Genomic DNA, 14,538 nt, shown 5'->3' with positions numbered 1-14,538 from the left:
CATCTGCTTGTTGATCCGTTTTAATTTTGTACATGGTGTGAGGTGAAAAGCTATTTCTTTTGCATCAAGTCTTTTGTCTTACAGCTTTCAATTTTTATTGCTTTCTCTGTGACAAAGCTGGTTAAAGAGCTGAGCCACAGCCTGAGCTCAGGAGTTGACACACCGCCAGCTCCAGGCAGTGCACTTGGCCTTTGCAACATCACCACCCCCCATCCTCTGCCCCCTGCTAACATTGTGTGGCTACTTGAGAGGGGATCCTAGAGGCACAACTGGTGTGGTACCCTTGGTCTTTGGGGTTTGCAGACTGAGTTTGTGAGGACAGGATTTGGACCAGCACGAGTCTGTAGAAATATGTGAGCCACCTACAGAATTCTTTCTAGTAGCCACATTTAAAAAGAGTAAAAAGAAACAGGTGAAAATATATTTTATTTAATCCACAACATACATACAAAATAGTATTTCAACATGTAAGCAGTATGAAACAATTATTAACATGCTCTTGTCATTCTTTTTTGTATACCAGGCCTTGAAAGCCTCGTGTGTATTACACATACCCCTCGTTTTAGACTAGCTACATTTCGGTTAGCCACATGTAGCTAGGGACCATGACATTGGACAGTGTAGCTTTAGACTAGATGAAACAGGCTGTGGGGAAAAGCACCTGCGTGGGATTCCACAAATGAGGGACGAGTGCTCTGTTCAGCCCAGGGCCCTTGGGCTGTTAGGTTGTGTCAGGACAGCTGCCCACTGCCAGCCGATGCACCTGCCCCCCACAGCCCACCACCTGGCAGCCCCCTACCTCCAGTCTTCCTGGGGCAGATTGGAGACAAGCAGATTCCTAACATGGGTGTGTGAAGACATCCCCTACACCCGAGTTAAGTGTGAGCCTGAATGAGTCTGTTGTGATGCAGACATGGGTTGTTTCTTGATGGGTGGACAAGCTGTAAGTTCTGGAACGGGGGGAGGGGGGCTGTTAGTAATCGGGAGCCAACAGGGACCCATGGTTCGTGGCAGGGCACTTCCGCTCCCTTCCCTGGGGAGGGGTTGGATGGGAAATACAACTCAAGTCACAGTATAGGAGGGGCCTAGAGCTCAAAATAGAGGGAACCTTAGTTTGTAGGCAGGGCAACACTAGGTTCCGTCATTTCAGGCTTTTGGACGGTGAACTTTTCTGACTCCTCCTTCAGGAGCCACGGAGAGGTTTTTCCCTTTCGGTTCCCACCACACCTCCTGTCTGCCCCCATAGTCAACTCTGAGATCTGCTCCAAGGAGGGGTTTGAGGCAAACTCTCCCCCAGAGCCTGAGGGGCCCCCAATCTGGGCTTCCTGCACATGTATGCCCTTCACTAGGAGCATTTGAGTTTGGGGTTCCTGACTGCCCCCCACCTAGAGAGCGGGGAGGGGGAGGGGTACAGAGCATCATCTTCCCCAAGTTTAAACATTGGTTTTGCCTCATTGAGACTCTTCCGGGGGTCCAGCCACGCCCGTTCCTGTGGAGACGTTTTGGCTGTGCCTCTGTCCACCTGTGCCATTTGAGCCAGGCCAGGGCTCCTTAGAGGCGCTCCCAGCCCAGCTCCCAGGGGCGGTGGCCCTGCCCTCGGGGAGTAAAACTGGGGCGGGATACACACAAGCAGGGACAGACATCCACCACCAGGAGCTCTCTGAGGACCAGGATCAGGCAGGGACAACTGAGAGGGAAAAAACAAACTCCAGAGACCCAGGTCACAGCAGGAATGCAGGGCTTGTGGCTCAGGGCTGCGAGAGGACTTCAGAGGGAACGGCAGCTACCCAGACAGGCACAGAAGACAGCCAGGTAGGCTCCAGCCCCATTTATTACAAAAGATGATGATCAATTTGGTACAGAAAGGATCCCTGATGGTCCCGGTACACCTGCAATGCCCCACTCCCCAGATTCCTCCCCTCAGACCCTCGGCATGGAGGGGCTCTCAGAGGCGAAGGTCCCCAGCCAGGAGGGCACTGTACAGGGCAGGTGTGAGGGGCAGGTAGGCACCCCCGGCCTGGTCCAGGACGTACAGAGGGTCAGGCAACGAGCTCGGGTCAAAGCCCTCATTTGCCATCCGAACCTTCTGTTGTTTAAAGGTCTCTGTTGTGGCCAAGGACTCCTGGGGACAGGGAGATGGGGTCAAAGGATCTGGAAGGAAGAATTATTCTGCCCAGCTCACCCATCTGCATGAAGGGTGAGTTGCCTGGATTTTGTTGAGGAGCAGGTCTGGGGAGAGAAGGTACTAGGCCAGGGTTTAGGGGAGGAGGTGACAGGGATGAGAAAGAGCTGGAGTTGGAGGCGGAGTACGGGGAAGGGGGCACGCGAAAGGGTGTGTCTGGGAAGGACCTATTCTTTCTCTTCACAGAGTGTCTTATGTGGGGGGTCCTTCTGAGGAGTTTGGGAGCCATGGGGGTGGGGACGGAAGTGGCTGGTTACCTGGAGCCTTAGGAATCGAGGCTGGGCATAAGGCGGCAAGTTCTCAGACACGTGGGTGTAGAACTGCACAAGATCCAAAGAGTGGGGGTGCCGCAGAACCAGGGCTGCCATCCCAGCCCTCCCTTCGTGCCCTGGGGGGTGCGGGAGGCCAGGTGAGCCATTCCGTGGCCGACCACCACGAAGCCCTCATGCTCCCTGCGCCCAAGTATTATCAATCCCAGGGCGTGACCTGGGTGCTTCCCTCGCCTCCCACGCCTGGGCACCTGGCACGGTGACTCCATACACGTTCACATCCTGAAGAAAGTCCAGGGCCTCTAAGACCTCAGCCACCTCAGTTGTGGCCACATTCTCCCCCTTCCATCTGCCAGAGAGCAGAGATCCAGAAGTGCAAGTCAGGGGTCGGGGCCTTAGGAGCTCAGCGGGGAGCAAGAGGTCAGGGGTAAGCCCCCAGTGCCGGGCCAAGGAAGGGGTTGAGGGTTTGGGAGGTATGAGAACGAGGGAGTCGATGAGGAGCTGGGTTTCGGGAGGTGAGCTTTACGGGGTTTAGGGCACAGAGAGCAGATGTCAAGGATACAGATACCTGAAGGTGTCCCCAGTCCGATCGTGGAAATGAAGAAAGCCTTGGTCATCGCACACCAGCAGGTCCCCAGTGTTGAAGAAAACATCCCCGGGCTGGAAGACATCCTTCAGCAGCTTCCCCCGGGCCAGCTCTGGGCCCCCGGCATAACCCAGGAATGGAGACTGCTGGCTCACCGGGGCCACCAGCAGCCCTGGCTCACCTGGCAGAATCACTGGAATCAGGGGGGCCGCCCACCTTGACCAGAGCCTCTCGCCCCACCCCGAGCCTCCAATCCTAATCCTCCTTTGCCAACTTCACCACCTCCCACCCACACCCCCTGAGCACGAACCAGGAGATGTGGCCACACAGTTGCCCTTGGTGTCCCGAATCGGTTCCCCTGTGGTGACATCATAGCGAATCAAAGAGAAGGGGAAGACGTGCTGTGGGGGGAGACCCAGGCACTAGGTCACTTCAGTTGGTGCTGGCAGCCCCCTCCCCGGCCTTCTAGCTCCCCGCCCTTCCGTGGGCCCTGCAGGTTTCCTCCCTGCCCCTCACCTTGTAAAGCCAGGAAGCGCGCCCCACAGCACCCCGCTGCCCTGTGTAGTTGAAAGTGGCCACGTTTCCTTCGGTCATTCCATACGTCTCCAGCACCTGCAGGGGCCCAAAGCGCCGCACAAAACGCTCCCAGGTGTCTGGGCGCAGCCCACTGCCCACTGCCAGCCGGATCTTATGGCCACGTTCTGCCTCGTTCTGCAATGAGGGGGAGGGGGCTTCAACACCAAGGTGCTGGCCCCCTCCCGGTGTAACCTCTGGGTGCCCCAGCCTCAGTGTCTTCTGCCGTTTCAGGCTCCTTATTCTACCCTGCCCTTTTCTCCCGGCTCCCCCACCTCCTCCTCTCCCTCCAGCTCTCATGGTGGGCTCTGTCCGTGCCTCCCACCTACTGTCCTGTTCCCCGTGACCCATCTTGCTGCCTTGGCGGCTCTGCCCAGGGTCCCTACCCACGCACTGGGGGCTGGTTGACGAGGTATCGGCACAGCTCCCCGATGTACTGGAACACCGTCACCCTGTGCTGCTGGCAGTCCTCCCAGAACTGGCCAGCGGAGAACTTGGACTTCAACACCACAGTGGCCCCTGCCAGAAGTAGGGAGAGAGGGAGGCAGGACAGAGGTGAGGTTGGGGGGGAGGGGGGTCCCAACCCCTCTTCTCAGGCACCACAGCCTCCATGGCAGTGCAGCTGCCTGAGAGGAACCTGCTGTGAAATTCACACTCGGCAGGCCAAGGGAGCCCCCTGCCTCGCCCTGCGCCTTGGAGGAGCAAATGCCCTCTCCCTACTCCCTACCCCCACCCAAGTTCCCAACCCTCTTCCCAGACTGACACAACCCTTCCCTCCCCTTGACCCTGGAGTCTGGAGCTCTGTGAACTGTGTGGCCTCCTCGTTGCTCAGTCTGTAGGTCTGTGTCCTGTCGGGTCACAGGAGGGTAGCTCCTCCCTGTGGACTCTGCCCTGAAGGGCTCCGGAAGTGGCCCCAGGTAAGCGCATGGTAGGTGCTCAACGAACTTCAGTGGGGGGACTGAACAGGGCGAGGTGGGGAAGACTGACCAATGCCCAGGCAGCCCGTGATGCCCAGGAGGGAGCCAGACATGTGGTACAGCGGGAGGGTGAGGTAGATGACATCCTGCTGGTGGACGCCACACAGCTGGTAGAACCCTTGGCACTGCAGGACCTTCAGATGACTGATCCGAGCAGCCTTGGGGAGGCCTGTGGGTGGGAGGAGGGAGATCTGGGAAGGGTCTCAGCTCTAGGCCGACCTCCACCTCCTCTGCCCCCTGCTGGGTTCCCCACAGCCGCAGTGGCTGAGAAGGAGAAAGGCCAGGATCTCCTGGAAACGGGAATAGCCTGAGGGAGGTGGAGAAAGGACAGAGAAGGTGGGGGCTGGAGAGGGAGGCCGGGCACGCTGGGCTCAGCATCCTCTCGGGATTTTGGAGGGGTGGTCTGGGAGCTGAGGAGGTCACAGTTCCCTGCTTCCTTTACCTTAGTTTCTGGGAGGTCAGCTTGGGGTGTCCAGCCCTCACCTGTGGTGCCAGAGGTGAAGATGTACAGGCACGTGTCCATTATGTCCCGGGGGGCGGACAGGTACCCCGGCACCGGCACATCCAATTCGGCCTGGGCCTCGGCCAGCAGGTCGCGCAGCCCGGCAGGCTGGGCTACAGGGCCTGCGGCCCACAGGCGCAGCCCCAAGGCTCTCAGCGCCGGCAGGTCGGCCTCCAGCGACTCCAGGAACTCTGTACGGGGTGGGGAAGCACAGCCCGCGGCTCTGCCGCTATCCAGGCCGGGTTTCCGAGCCCTCAGCCCATTTCTCGGCCCTGCCCGTGGGAATGAGACCTGGAGCCGGACGCCTCGGGAATGCTTGGGTGAAACCAAAGAAAGACCTTCGCAAACTATTTCGAAACTCCGGGGCGAGAGTCTCCCCTCCCTGCGAACCCCGGGGACGAGACCAACCCTTTCTCTGGACCCCGCGGACACGCCCCTTCCAGGGGCCGGCCCGGACCAAGTCAGTCCGGGCTACCGCTTACCTGGCGCCAGCACCAGCGCGCGCGCCCCGCAGCTGCGGAGGCAGTGCAGTAGGGGTCCCCGGCGCAGGGCGGTGGGCACAAAGGCGGTCCGCAGGCCGGCCTTGGCCAGCCCGAACCAGAGCCACAGGAACTCTGGGCCGGCAGGGAGAAGCAGCGCCACGGTGGCCCCCGGTTCCAGAGGGGCCTCGGCTCCTCCGACTCCAGCCGCCCGGTCCCTGGCACGCTCGGCGAGCGCCGCTCCGCTTCCGGCCGCCGCGGCCCCCGCGCCCTGCGTCGCCCCTTCGCCTTGCCCGGCGCTCCCTGCGCCGCCGCCCCCGGGCTCCCCGAACCAGCCACGGGCGCGCAGGAAGGCGCGCGCTGCCCGGTTACTTTCGCGCTCCGCCTCCGCGTAGCTGAAGCGCTGCGCGCCGTGAATGAGAAAGGTGTGCGCGGGGCGCTCCCGGGCCAGCTGCGCGAGGCGCCAGGCCAGGCTGCAGCCCCCCTCGGGACCTTTCGGGTCGGCTGCAGCCGCGGCCAGGGCGCGAGCGCCGAGAGCCCGTTTGCAGCGGAGGGCGCGCACCGCGAACGCCAAGTCTGCCGCGAGCCAGCGCAGCTGTGGCCAGAGGTTCCGTTTCAGTAGGAGCAGCGGGAGCAGCAGCAGCAGGGGCAGCAGGAGGAGGGCGGCCATGGTGCCCTCTTCCTCGACTCGACACTGTCCGGCCCCCGCCGCTCTCAGACACCCCTCTTATTCCCTTCTGGAAAACTGGGGCCGCTCCTTCTGGCTCTTGAACCTCTCCTTCCCGAGAGCGCGCATGCGCTGGCAGACGCCCCTTCCCACCCAGGCCCCCACCACACCCCACGGGCGCAAAGCAGAAAAGCCCGGGAGGAGTGTGTTGGGGGTGGGGTGGGGGGGCGGGCGGCTCCCGACTCCCCGCCCTCCCCACAGCCTAGGCTCCGCCCTGGGCACGCTTCCTCGAGGACTACTCCCCGCCCGCACCCTACCACGTCCTGGGCGGCGCTCACGCCTTCCCTCAATCCCAGGGTCCTGTCCTGCATCTTAGGTTTTCCCCTCTAGGGCGGGCTTAGGCATCTGGCTGCACTTCGGAGTGCGGGTGGGTCTGAGACCCAGGGCGTTTGGACCGCGGTCTGTCCTTCCCTCTGGTTAACCGTTTTCACCCTGATGGGAAGACACCCTCGCTCTCTCCAGGAGCCTGGAGAACTTGGCCCTTAGCCCCGTAGGGTGCTGCTGCAAGTCTCGGCACGGTGGTCAGACCCGTGCCCTCCCCTCTGCTAGCAGCAGCAGCCCCGGGGGATGAGTTGGGGCCCGCAAATTAAGTGGGGGAAAAGTGGAGGCCAATGCCTCCCGATTCTTCGAGGGGCCATAGCACAGGCCCCGTCCTTTGGGCAAGGGAACAATAACCGGGGCCCACCAACCAATGCTTTCCATCCTGGTTTTAAATGGGACAGAGGAAACTGGGGAGGGAGAGAGGAAGGAAAAAGAGGCCTCCAGTAGTTTAGATTTCAAAGGAAGGAGTAGCAGCTTGAGGGAGGGGAAACCTGGATCCGTAGGCGAATCCCCAGGCTGAACTGGAGGAGGCGTCTTGCGCCAGCCCCACCCTCACTCCTCCTCTCCCCTCCGCCCGCCACCCAGTGGCCCTGGGCAGCAGGAAACAAAAAGTCTAGCCAAGGAGCTAGTGGATTACCAGTGGCCAGTCCACTGAAGGAAGAGGAACCCCCTTCTAGTCTGTCCTTTAAGACCCAAGTTCTGAGCCTCCCCCCCCCCCCCCCCACGCCCGCAGTGAGTTCTAACCTCCCAGGAGTTGGAAGTACAGACTTACTAACTTCGGGTCTGGGCAATGAGTGTCTCTTGGAGAGAGACAGGGAAGGGCAGACCTCAGCCTCCAGGGGCCGGGGCCGGCATCAACTTCGCACGGACGGGTCAGTGCCTGGCCCACACTGCGAGTGGCAGCAGGAAGGACGGGGAGGCAGAGCCAAGTTCTTCCTGATCTAGAAAAGTGTGTGTGTGGGGAATTGGGGCAGGAAGGGGGAAGTTGTGAGGCCACAGGTAAGGGTGCCAGTTACACTGGGGCCACCTTGTACATGCACAGGGGTGGGGGCAGGAACTCTGAAACAAGATTTTCTGGCTTGTTTTATTGTCATTTAAAAACAACCTTTAAAACACTAATATCTCTGGCAAGAAAAATCAAAACCAAAAAAACAGAAACAAGGACATGGGAGCATTTGACAGTTCCATGGAATCTGCCTCGGGGCCCCCCAGGTCTCAGGCCCAGCTTGAGGTGCCAACCTCAGGCGTAAGAAGCCCTCAGGGCTCACCACACGGGGCTGTCTCCCACCACCCTCTCGGCTGCTTTCCTGAACACTTGGGGCATTGGCCCCATGGGGAGAAATGGGCAGATTAAATACCTATTTCCTCCGGGTGTACGAGAGTGACTATAAAATGTCTGCTCAGAGCAGAGCCTGAAGGAGGGAGCAGGAGGGGCGCCCCACACGGAGCACTCTGAGCCCAGCTTCCCTGGCCAGCTGCCCCTTTGTCATTTCTCTTCTCCGTTCAACAGCTCTGCGAGAGGCTGAGGACTTCCACAACAGTCACAGCTTTGCACAGCCTCTGGCCTTGGGGGAACCCATGTATCGGGTGGGAGAGGCAGAGCGGTCCGGCTGGAGGCCCAGAAAAGGGGGGGAGGAGGAGCTGGGGGGTGCCAGGCAGCTGCTCAGGCTGGACTAGAGGAGGAAGCTCGCCTTTCCCACTGGGTGACTTTGGGATGAGGGAACAGAGTGTTTCCCGTACTCTCTCCCCAGCCCCTCTTAACCTTTAAATCACCCCCAAGGGGAGGGCAGTCCAACCGGGGGTGGGACAGAGAGCTCAGGGGCTCAGTCACTGTCAGAACCTACTGCAGAAGACCCTTTCCGTTTCCGCTTGGTGGGCTTGGGTTTCGTGTCTTCTTCCTCCTGGGGAGATTGGAAGGGGCGAGGGGGGTCACTAGCCTGGGCGGCTGCGGGGCCCAGCCCCACCCGCACCCTCCCCATCTCGCTGGCTGAAGGGCTCACCGAAGCACTGCTGGAGCCTGACTCTTCTTCGGCGTTCGGGGGTTGTGTGGCATTCTTTCGACTCCGCGGGCTGGACAGGGCTGCTTTTCGCCGGCTCTTGGGTGGCTTGGTCGAAGAGTCCTCATATTCCTCGGCCAAGGAGAAGAGATCGCTGAACCTGATGGAAAGGAGAATTCCCAGAGTGGGGCTCCTGGTGTTCGGTGTACCCTCCCACCCTCTCATCTGCCTGTAGGCCTGGGTCTCTATTTCTCTTCAACTCCTGTGGCCCCAGCAGCCCCCCTCCCCGTGGCCAAGAGCGCAAGGAGCCTCACTTCATCTTGTGGGCTTCGTCACAGCTTGCCTGGACATGCTGCAGAGCCTGCAGAATTGGGGTCTGACTGAAAACTAGGGGAGAAGAAGGGGGACAGGCAGGAAAATAAGAACAGTTAGGTGTCTGGGAGTTTATTAAATGGTGCCCAATGGCTGCTTTTCCCCATCCAGTGGGCTCTGGTCCCCGGTACCCCGCCCATCCCCCCCCCTGCCCCGTGCCGGCTCTGGGGTTGGTCTGAGCCAGGGCAGCACTGTATGTCCTCGATGCAGGGAGGGTTGGAAAGCATACAGTTCTGCTTGGTGTTGGTCAGGTTGAGACGCAGGTTGTCCAAATGCTCCAGGATCTGCTCTAGAGTCAGCTGGGCCAGCTTGCTGCTGGAGCTCCTCAGGCTGTGTAGGGAAGGTGCCAGAGCCAGAGCTTCAGGGAAGGGTTCCAGGAGTCAGAGACTACCCCCACCCAGGAGTCCCTCCTTGGGACAGAAGCATCCCACACAGGGACAGGGACTGGAGGGCTGGCAGTGTTGGGGTGGGTTAAGGGAGGTGTGCCTAGAACCAGGGACCCCGGGGCACTAGAAGCTGGGGAGAAGGATCCTCCATGCTGCGTAGCCTCACGCCACTAGATGTCGCCCACAAACCAGGCTGGGCCAGACTGGGCAACCTGCTGTGGGCGCCCCTGGCAATGGCCTGCTGACGGCGGGCAGCGGAGCTGGGAGCCTGGCCCTGGGTTCTCGAAGGGGACCATGCCACACCTCTGCCTCTTGCGAGGGAGGCTGTTGTTCTTGATGAGCAGAGACTTGATGTGCTCAGCCAGCAGCTCGTCATGCTTCATGCACCAGTGCCGCAAGATGCTGGTGGTGAACTGGTCGTCAGGATGGCAGGGCCGGCTCAGCACCATCTTCACCATCTCCTCACTGGGCCTGGGGGCATGAGAGGGGCGCCGTGGTCACACAGCTGCTCGCCAGAGCCACTGGATCGCTCTCACTTGTTTCTCAAACCCCAGCCTCCCGGCCCTGCCCCACCCGAGTCTCTCCGTAGCTTCCTCCTCTCACATCCCTCTCCCTCTTCTCCTTGGGCTGAGGAATGCCTGGTTACATCCTTCGGGGAAGCCAGAAGAGAAGTGAGATTCTCGAGTTTCTGTGGCAGCACACGGCATGCGTGTGTTGGTGAGGAAGCCCATCAGACTTGCCCACTCTCCCAAGAAACAGGAGGCAAAGGACAAGCGTGCCCCACCCCTGCCCTGCTAGAGCTGGGGCCAGCCCAGTGTCCCGCTCGAGGAAGGCCCCCCACCTTCCCACTTCCTCTAGGACACTCTGTACCATTTCTCATCTCTCCGGAAGGAGGGGAGAGAAGATAGGAGGAAGACAAGACAGTAGGAAGGTAAAAACAGCTGTTACCCCATTTATCTGGGATATATTGGAAAAGTGTCTGTCATGGAAGAAGACAATTTTCTGCTGTCTGTCCCTCTGCCCCGCCCCTGCTGGGGACACAGTGGGTCCCGCTGGCCCTGTTTTAAGCAAGTCGAGGGAGGGTGTTGTGTGGGATTCCTCCACTCTGGCTCCTCCTCCTCTTGGATTCGCCGTGTGGTAGCCACGGCCAGCAGGAGCATGGGGGAGGGGGGCAGGAATCACAGTGATTAGAACTGCTGTGGCAGCAGGAAACAGGGATGTCCGGTCCCCACCTCTGAGGGCAGCTCCTGGTGGGCAGGGGTGTAAAGTCAAGAGGAAGCCCAGATCCCAGGGGACCTGCTTATTTGTAAATCACTATGTGGGAAGGGCAGAATAAGCAGATGTCAAGGATAGGGGAAAAAACATGGCAGAAGGTGCGCGACAGATGCCCTTTATCACACAGCATCTCCTGGTATCGCCTGGGGTGGAGGGCTAAGGAGCCCCAGGCGTGGAACTCACTTCTCTCTTCGGAGCTGAAGCAGCAGACAGGATAGGGCTTCTGGGTGTTCTGTGGGGGAAGGGTAGAGGCCATTCAGGGGTGCATAATTCCAGGAAGAACTCTGGGTACCTTTCCCATCCCCCAACCAACAGCCACTGGAAAGAGCAAGGACAGCCTTCCACAGGGAGCCAGAAAGCGTCCCCTGGACACTCCATACCCTGGAGCCACCTGCGTCCCAGCCCGGTGTGTGGCTCACAGTGGGCCTGCGGGTCTCATCTGAAGAGCATAAGTGACTGACAAAGAGCCTGCCCTTCACACTGGGGCGGGAAGGGGAGCAGTGGCTCTGGGCTCAGCCTAGAATCCCAGCGGCCCCAGCCTGGCCCCAGCCTGGGCGGGAGCTGTTCTCTCCACATGCCCCCCCCCCACAGCCTACTTACCCTTGTATTTAAGGTGCTGCAGGATGGGGATTATGGTCTCCAGAGGGATGTTGTGGGCCAGGAAGAGCTGCCAGGCACAGTACTGCTCAAAGGTTTCCCAGTCCAGGCTCTGGACTGGAAGAAACAGAGAAGAAAGATGGGTCTGTCTGTCTCTCTCACATCCCACCCTCACAGGGCTAATCTACTGATGACCAGCACTCCAAGCGGCAATGGGACAGGGGTAGGGACAGTGACCCGAAAAACTACCTCCTTTGCTTTTCCACACACAATTTACTTCCAGGGCCTTCCCACTGCTTCTCAGAGTCCCATTAGCCCCTAGGCTGGAGGGGCACGCTAAGTCTTTCCATTTTGTAAAGCGAGAAACAGATCCAGAGAACCTCCCAAGACCATGTCACTTTCTCGTCCCTAACTTTTCAGCCCCCGAGCAGCTTGCCTGATCCTGGAAAACACACAGGGCTGACAAGCCCCTCCCCAGTCCCCCTGGCGACCCAGGAGGTTTGGTTACTCACTGAGTATGTTGAGGACGGAATCTTTTCGAAACATGACGAGGTTCCCCATCATCACATGGCAGACCAGCTCCTGGAGCTGAGGAGGAGGCGGGAAAAGAAAGAACTCGTCAGCGGTCCAAGAGGCCGGGACGTTGGTACAGTATGGAGGGAGAAGCAGGAGGGCTTGTGTGGGGAAAAACGGAGCAAGTGAAAAGCCTGCTTTCCAGGGATGGCGAGGAAATGGACATGGTGGATGCTGGGGTCTCTGAAGGATGAAGGGGACTGTGAAGGAGCAGGAGGGCTGCCTGGTGACCGGAGGGAAGTTTTGGGGAATGACCTCCTACCCCTGGGTGGCAGAGGGAGGATGGGCAACTTCTCTACCCAGCCTTGGTCTGCACCTGAGGAGGAGAAGAGGGCCATGGGAGCCTGGGATCGGGATTTAGATGTGGGTAGAAGGGAAAAGAAGGGACTCCTGAGTGCTAAGCTTCCTCCTTTTATGGGTGGAGAAACTGAGTGAAGAAGAGGAGCAGTGATGGGACCCCAGTTTAGGACTAAAAACTAACCCATGCAAAAGGATGGCCTCTTGGGAACCTATGCATGGAAGAAGGGTCAAGGAGAAATGGTCTAACCATCTTCATTCCCAGCCAAGGGGAAGGTCAGCTGAGAACTAAGAAACAATCCCTGCAGCTTTCACAGCAACAGGAGTGCCCAGAGAACATGGAGAATCAGGTAGGGGAGGGGGGCTCCAGGCAGGACTAGAGTGAGTGGCCTGCCCACCCTGGGCTGCACTTTTCCTTCCCCAGCCCCCAAAGTTGAAGTGCACACAGTTCTAGCCAGGAGGCAGAGTGCCCGTGGAGGGGGGCTCCCCGCCACCCACAGAGAAAGCAGAGGCCCTGTTTTCCCAGCCCTGCCTCCAGGCCTCTCTGGGGATGTCAGAGTTCTGCACTCACCTGTGCAGAGTCAATAACAGCCACGATCATGTTCAGCAGTTCCCCGCTCCTCAAGGTCTCATCTGGAAACTAGAAAGAAAAGGAGAGGACAGTTAGGACCAGGTTCCAAGGAAGACCCCTCAGCTTTCACTTTCCAACCCATTCCCCATCTGTCACTTGCTCAGACACAGGGTCCTCTCTAAATCCCGACAAGTAAAAAGCACTCAACAGCTACGAAACTGAGAAGCTCCCCATTGAAGATTTTATTTGGGTGGGCACACCAAGGGAGGAGTGTGGTGTGGTGTGTGTGTGTGTATGTGTGTGTGTGGTTGTCAAGGAAGGAATGGGAAGCTATTTAGAAGTAAAAGCAGAGCTGAAAGGGACTGAGTATGACAGCTGGGACGGGTGACTGAATAAGCATTTGTGCTTCTGGCAGCAAAGAAATCTAATCTATAATGACCCTTGGCCAAGGAAGAGAAAGGTGGAGAGAGAGAGTGCATGGGTGTGTTGGGGGTGGGTGGGGGCTAGCAGGACCCCTTCTGAAGAGGCCTGTTCACCAGAGGGAGGAGACTGCCATCTATTCGGTATCTAGATTCCTCTTCCCTCCAGTTTTTAACTGAATCACAGTTCCTCTTGTCATGCCCACACCCCATGCCCTGATTTTCTTGTTCCTGGGACCTCTCACCAAGAGGAGGAAGAGCTGATACCTCCCCTTCCATGTCCCAGTTCCTAGAGACAACTACGAGTAAATCGGGGAAATGAAAGCTAAGTCTCCACTACAGAGGCCCTAGTCTTTGGGAGTCACTGGACAGAGCTCGAGAGTCGGCTGTCAGAGGGCAGGAGGGAGGTGAGGCTTGGATGTGGTTTGGGGGACCTGTCCTGGATCCAGAAGTCAAGTGTATAGGTCCAGACCCCAACTTGCACCACAGGCTGATTCTAAACAGGGAGCCAGACAAATCAAAGGAGAGGAATCCAGGAGATAGGGGGGCTTGAAATTTTTCAGCCCTTAATTAAGAGAGATGAGGGAAGCAGATTTGGCTCAACTGACAGAGCATCCGCCTACCACATGGGAGGTCCAGGGTTCAAACCCAGGCCTCCTGAACTGAGTGGTGAGCTGAACACGTGCAGCGCTGATGTGGGCAAGGAGCGCCCTGCCATGCAGGGGTGTCCCCCGTATAGGGGAGTCCCATGCGCAAGGAGTGCGCCCCGTAAGGAGAGCTGCCCCAATGCGAAAAAAGCACAGCCTGCCCAAGAGTGGCACCGCACACACAGAGAACTGAAGCATCAAGATGACACAAAGAAAAGAGACACAGATTCCTGGTACCACTTGCTCACAAGAATGCAAGTGGACACAGAAGAACACACAGTGAATGGATACAGAGAGCAGACAGGGGGCCGTGGAAGGGGAGAGAAATAAAAAGTAAATCTTTAAAAAAAAATTGAGAGGTGAAAGGAGGGGACAGCCATGACATGGGAGGAAATGGCTCACCAAGGTCAGCGAGGGTGGTAGGAGGGTCCGGGTGGTGGGCAAAGCTCGTGTGTGGTGAGATGGAGCAGTCCTGAAAGGCCCGCCTGGCACTGCCGTCCCCAGCCCCCCAGCAGGGGCACGGGCGGAGGCACTGACCTCTGTGTAGATGGAGGGTGTGAGGTGGCAGAGCAGTCGCACGTCATCCTCCTGGCAGGCCTTCATGTCCATCATCAGGCAGGTGTGCAGATCGCCCAGCTGGGTGGCCTGGGCGAACGACTCGTACAGGTTCATCTTCCCTGCGGCAGCTTTGCTGCAAGACCAGCTGGGCCTAAGTCACCTTCCCAGGACCTGGCCCTCGTGCCCACAGACCCCTCGGCAGGCGTCAGCCTAGTGCTCTTGGCCTGCCA

The 14,538-nt window shown here is 58.9% G+C and overlaps 2 protein-coding genes across 6 annotated transcripts in view; both read right to left on the bottom strand.

Moving 5' to 3' along the window:
- Positions 1–407: 407 nt before the first annotated feature.
- On the bottom strand, positions 408–6,420 carry SLC27A3 (solute carrier family 27 member 3). 3 transcript variants are annotated; one of them, XM_058309682.2, is made up of 10 exons: positions 5,572–6,420; positions 5,071–5,280; positions 4,598–4,756; positions 4,005–4,129; positions 3,554–3,748; positions 3,348–3,438; positions 3,020–3,218; positions 2,703–2,800; positions 2,440–2,570; positions 408–950 (listed from the first exon to the last, which is right to left on the bottom strand). In XM_058309682.2, the coding sequence occupies exons 1-10, from the start codon at positions 6,236–6,238 to the stop codon at positions 876–878; spliced, it is 1,950 nt and encodes a 649-aa protein (XP_058165665.1). In that variant the 5' UTR covers positions 6,239–6,420; the 3' UTR covers positions 408–875. The 3 variants fall into 3 exon arrangements, with proteins under 3 accessions (XP_058165665.1, XP_023439418.2, XP_058165666.1); XM_023583650.3 differs by lacking the exon at positions 408–950 and adding an exon at positions 1,814–2,122 and having other exon boundaries at positions 5,572–6,415; XM_058309683.2 differs by lacking the exon at positions 408–950 and adding an exon at positions 2,009–2,151 and having other exon boundaries at positions 5,572–6,419.
- A 1,266-nt stretch (positions 6,421–7,686) lies between these two features.
- Positions 7,687–14,538, bottom strand: part of INTS3 (integrator complex subunit 3) — a 38,102-nt gene continuing 31,250 nt past the window's right edge. For all 3 annotated transcript variants that reach the window (XM_058309680.1, XM_071207449.1, XM_071207448.1), the window contains 10 exons: positions 14,288–14,441; positions 12,685–12,753; positions 11,756–11,831; positions 11,247–11,360; positions 10,830–10,878; positions 9,675–9,842; positions 9,215–9,315; positions 8,928–9,000; positions 8,617–8,773; positions 7,687–8,517 (listed from right to left, as the gene is read on the bottom strand). In XM_058309680.1, the coding sequence (XP_058165663.1) occupies positions 8,440–8,517; positions 8,617–8,773; positions 8,928–9,000; positions 9,215–9,315; positions 9,675–9,842; positions 10,830–10,878; positions 11,247–11,360; positions 11,756–11,831; positions 12,685–12,753; positions 14,288–14,441 (1,039 nt within the window). In that variant the 3' untranslated portion in view covers positions 7,687–8,439. The remainder of the gene's footprint in view (positions 8,518–8,616; positions 8,774–8,927; positions 9,001–9,214; positions 9,316–9,674; positions 9,843–10,829; positions 10,879–11,246; positions 11,361–11,755; positions 11,832–12,684; positions 12,754–14,287; positions 14,442–14,538) is intronic.

The sequence above is a fragment of the Dasypus novemcinctus genome, chromosome 13 (assembly GCF_030445035.2).
Source record: "Dasypus novemcinctus isolate mDasNov1 chromosome 13, mDasNov1.1.hap2, whole genome shotgun sequence".
Classification (NCBI taxonomy): domain Eukaryota; kingdom Metazoa; phylum Chordata; class Mammalia; order Cingulata; family Dasypodidae; genus Dasypus; species Dasypus novemcinctus.
The sequence above is the reverse complement of the archived record's forward strand: the minus strand, read 5'-3'. Positions and strand labels throughout refer to the sequence as shown.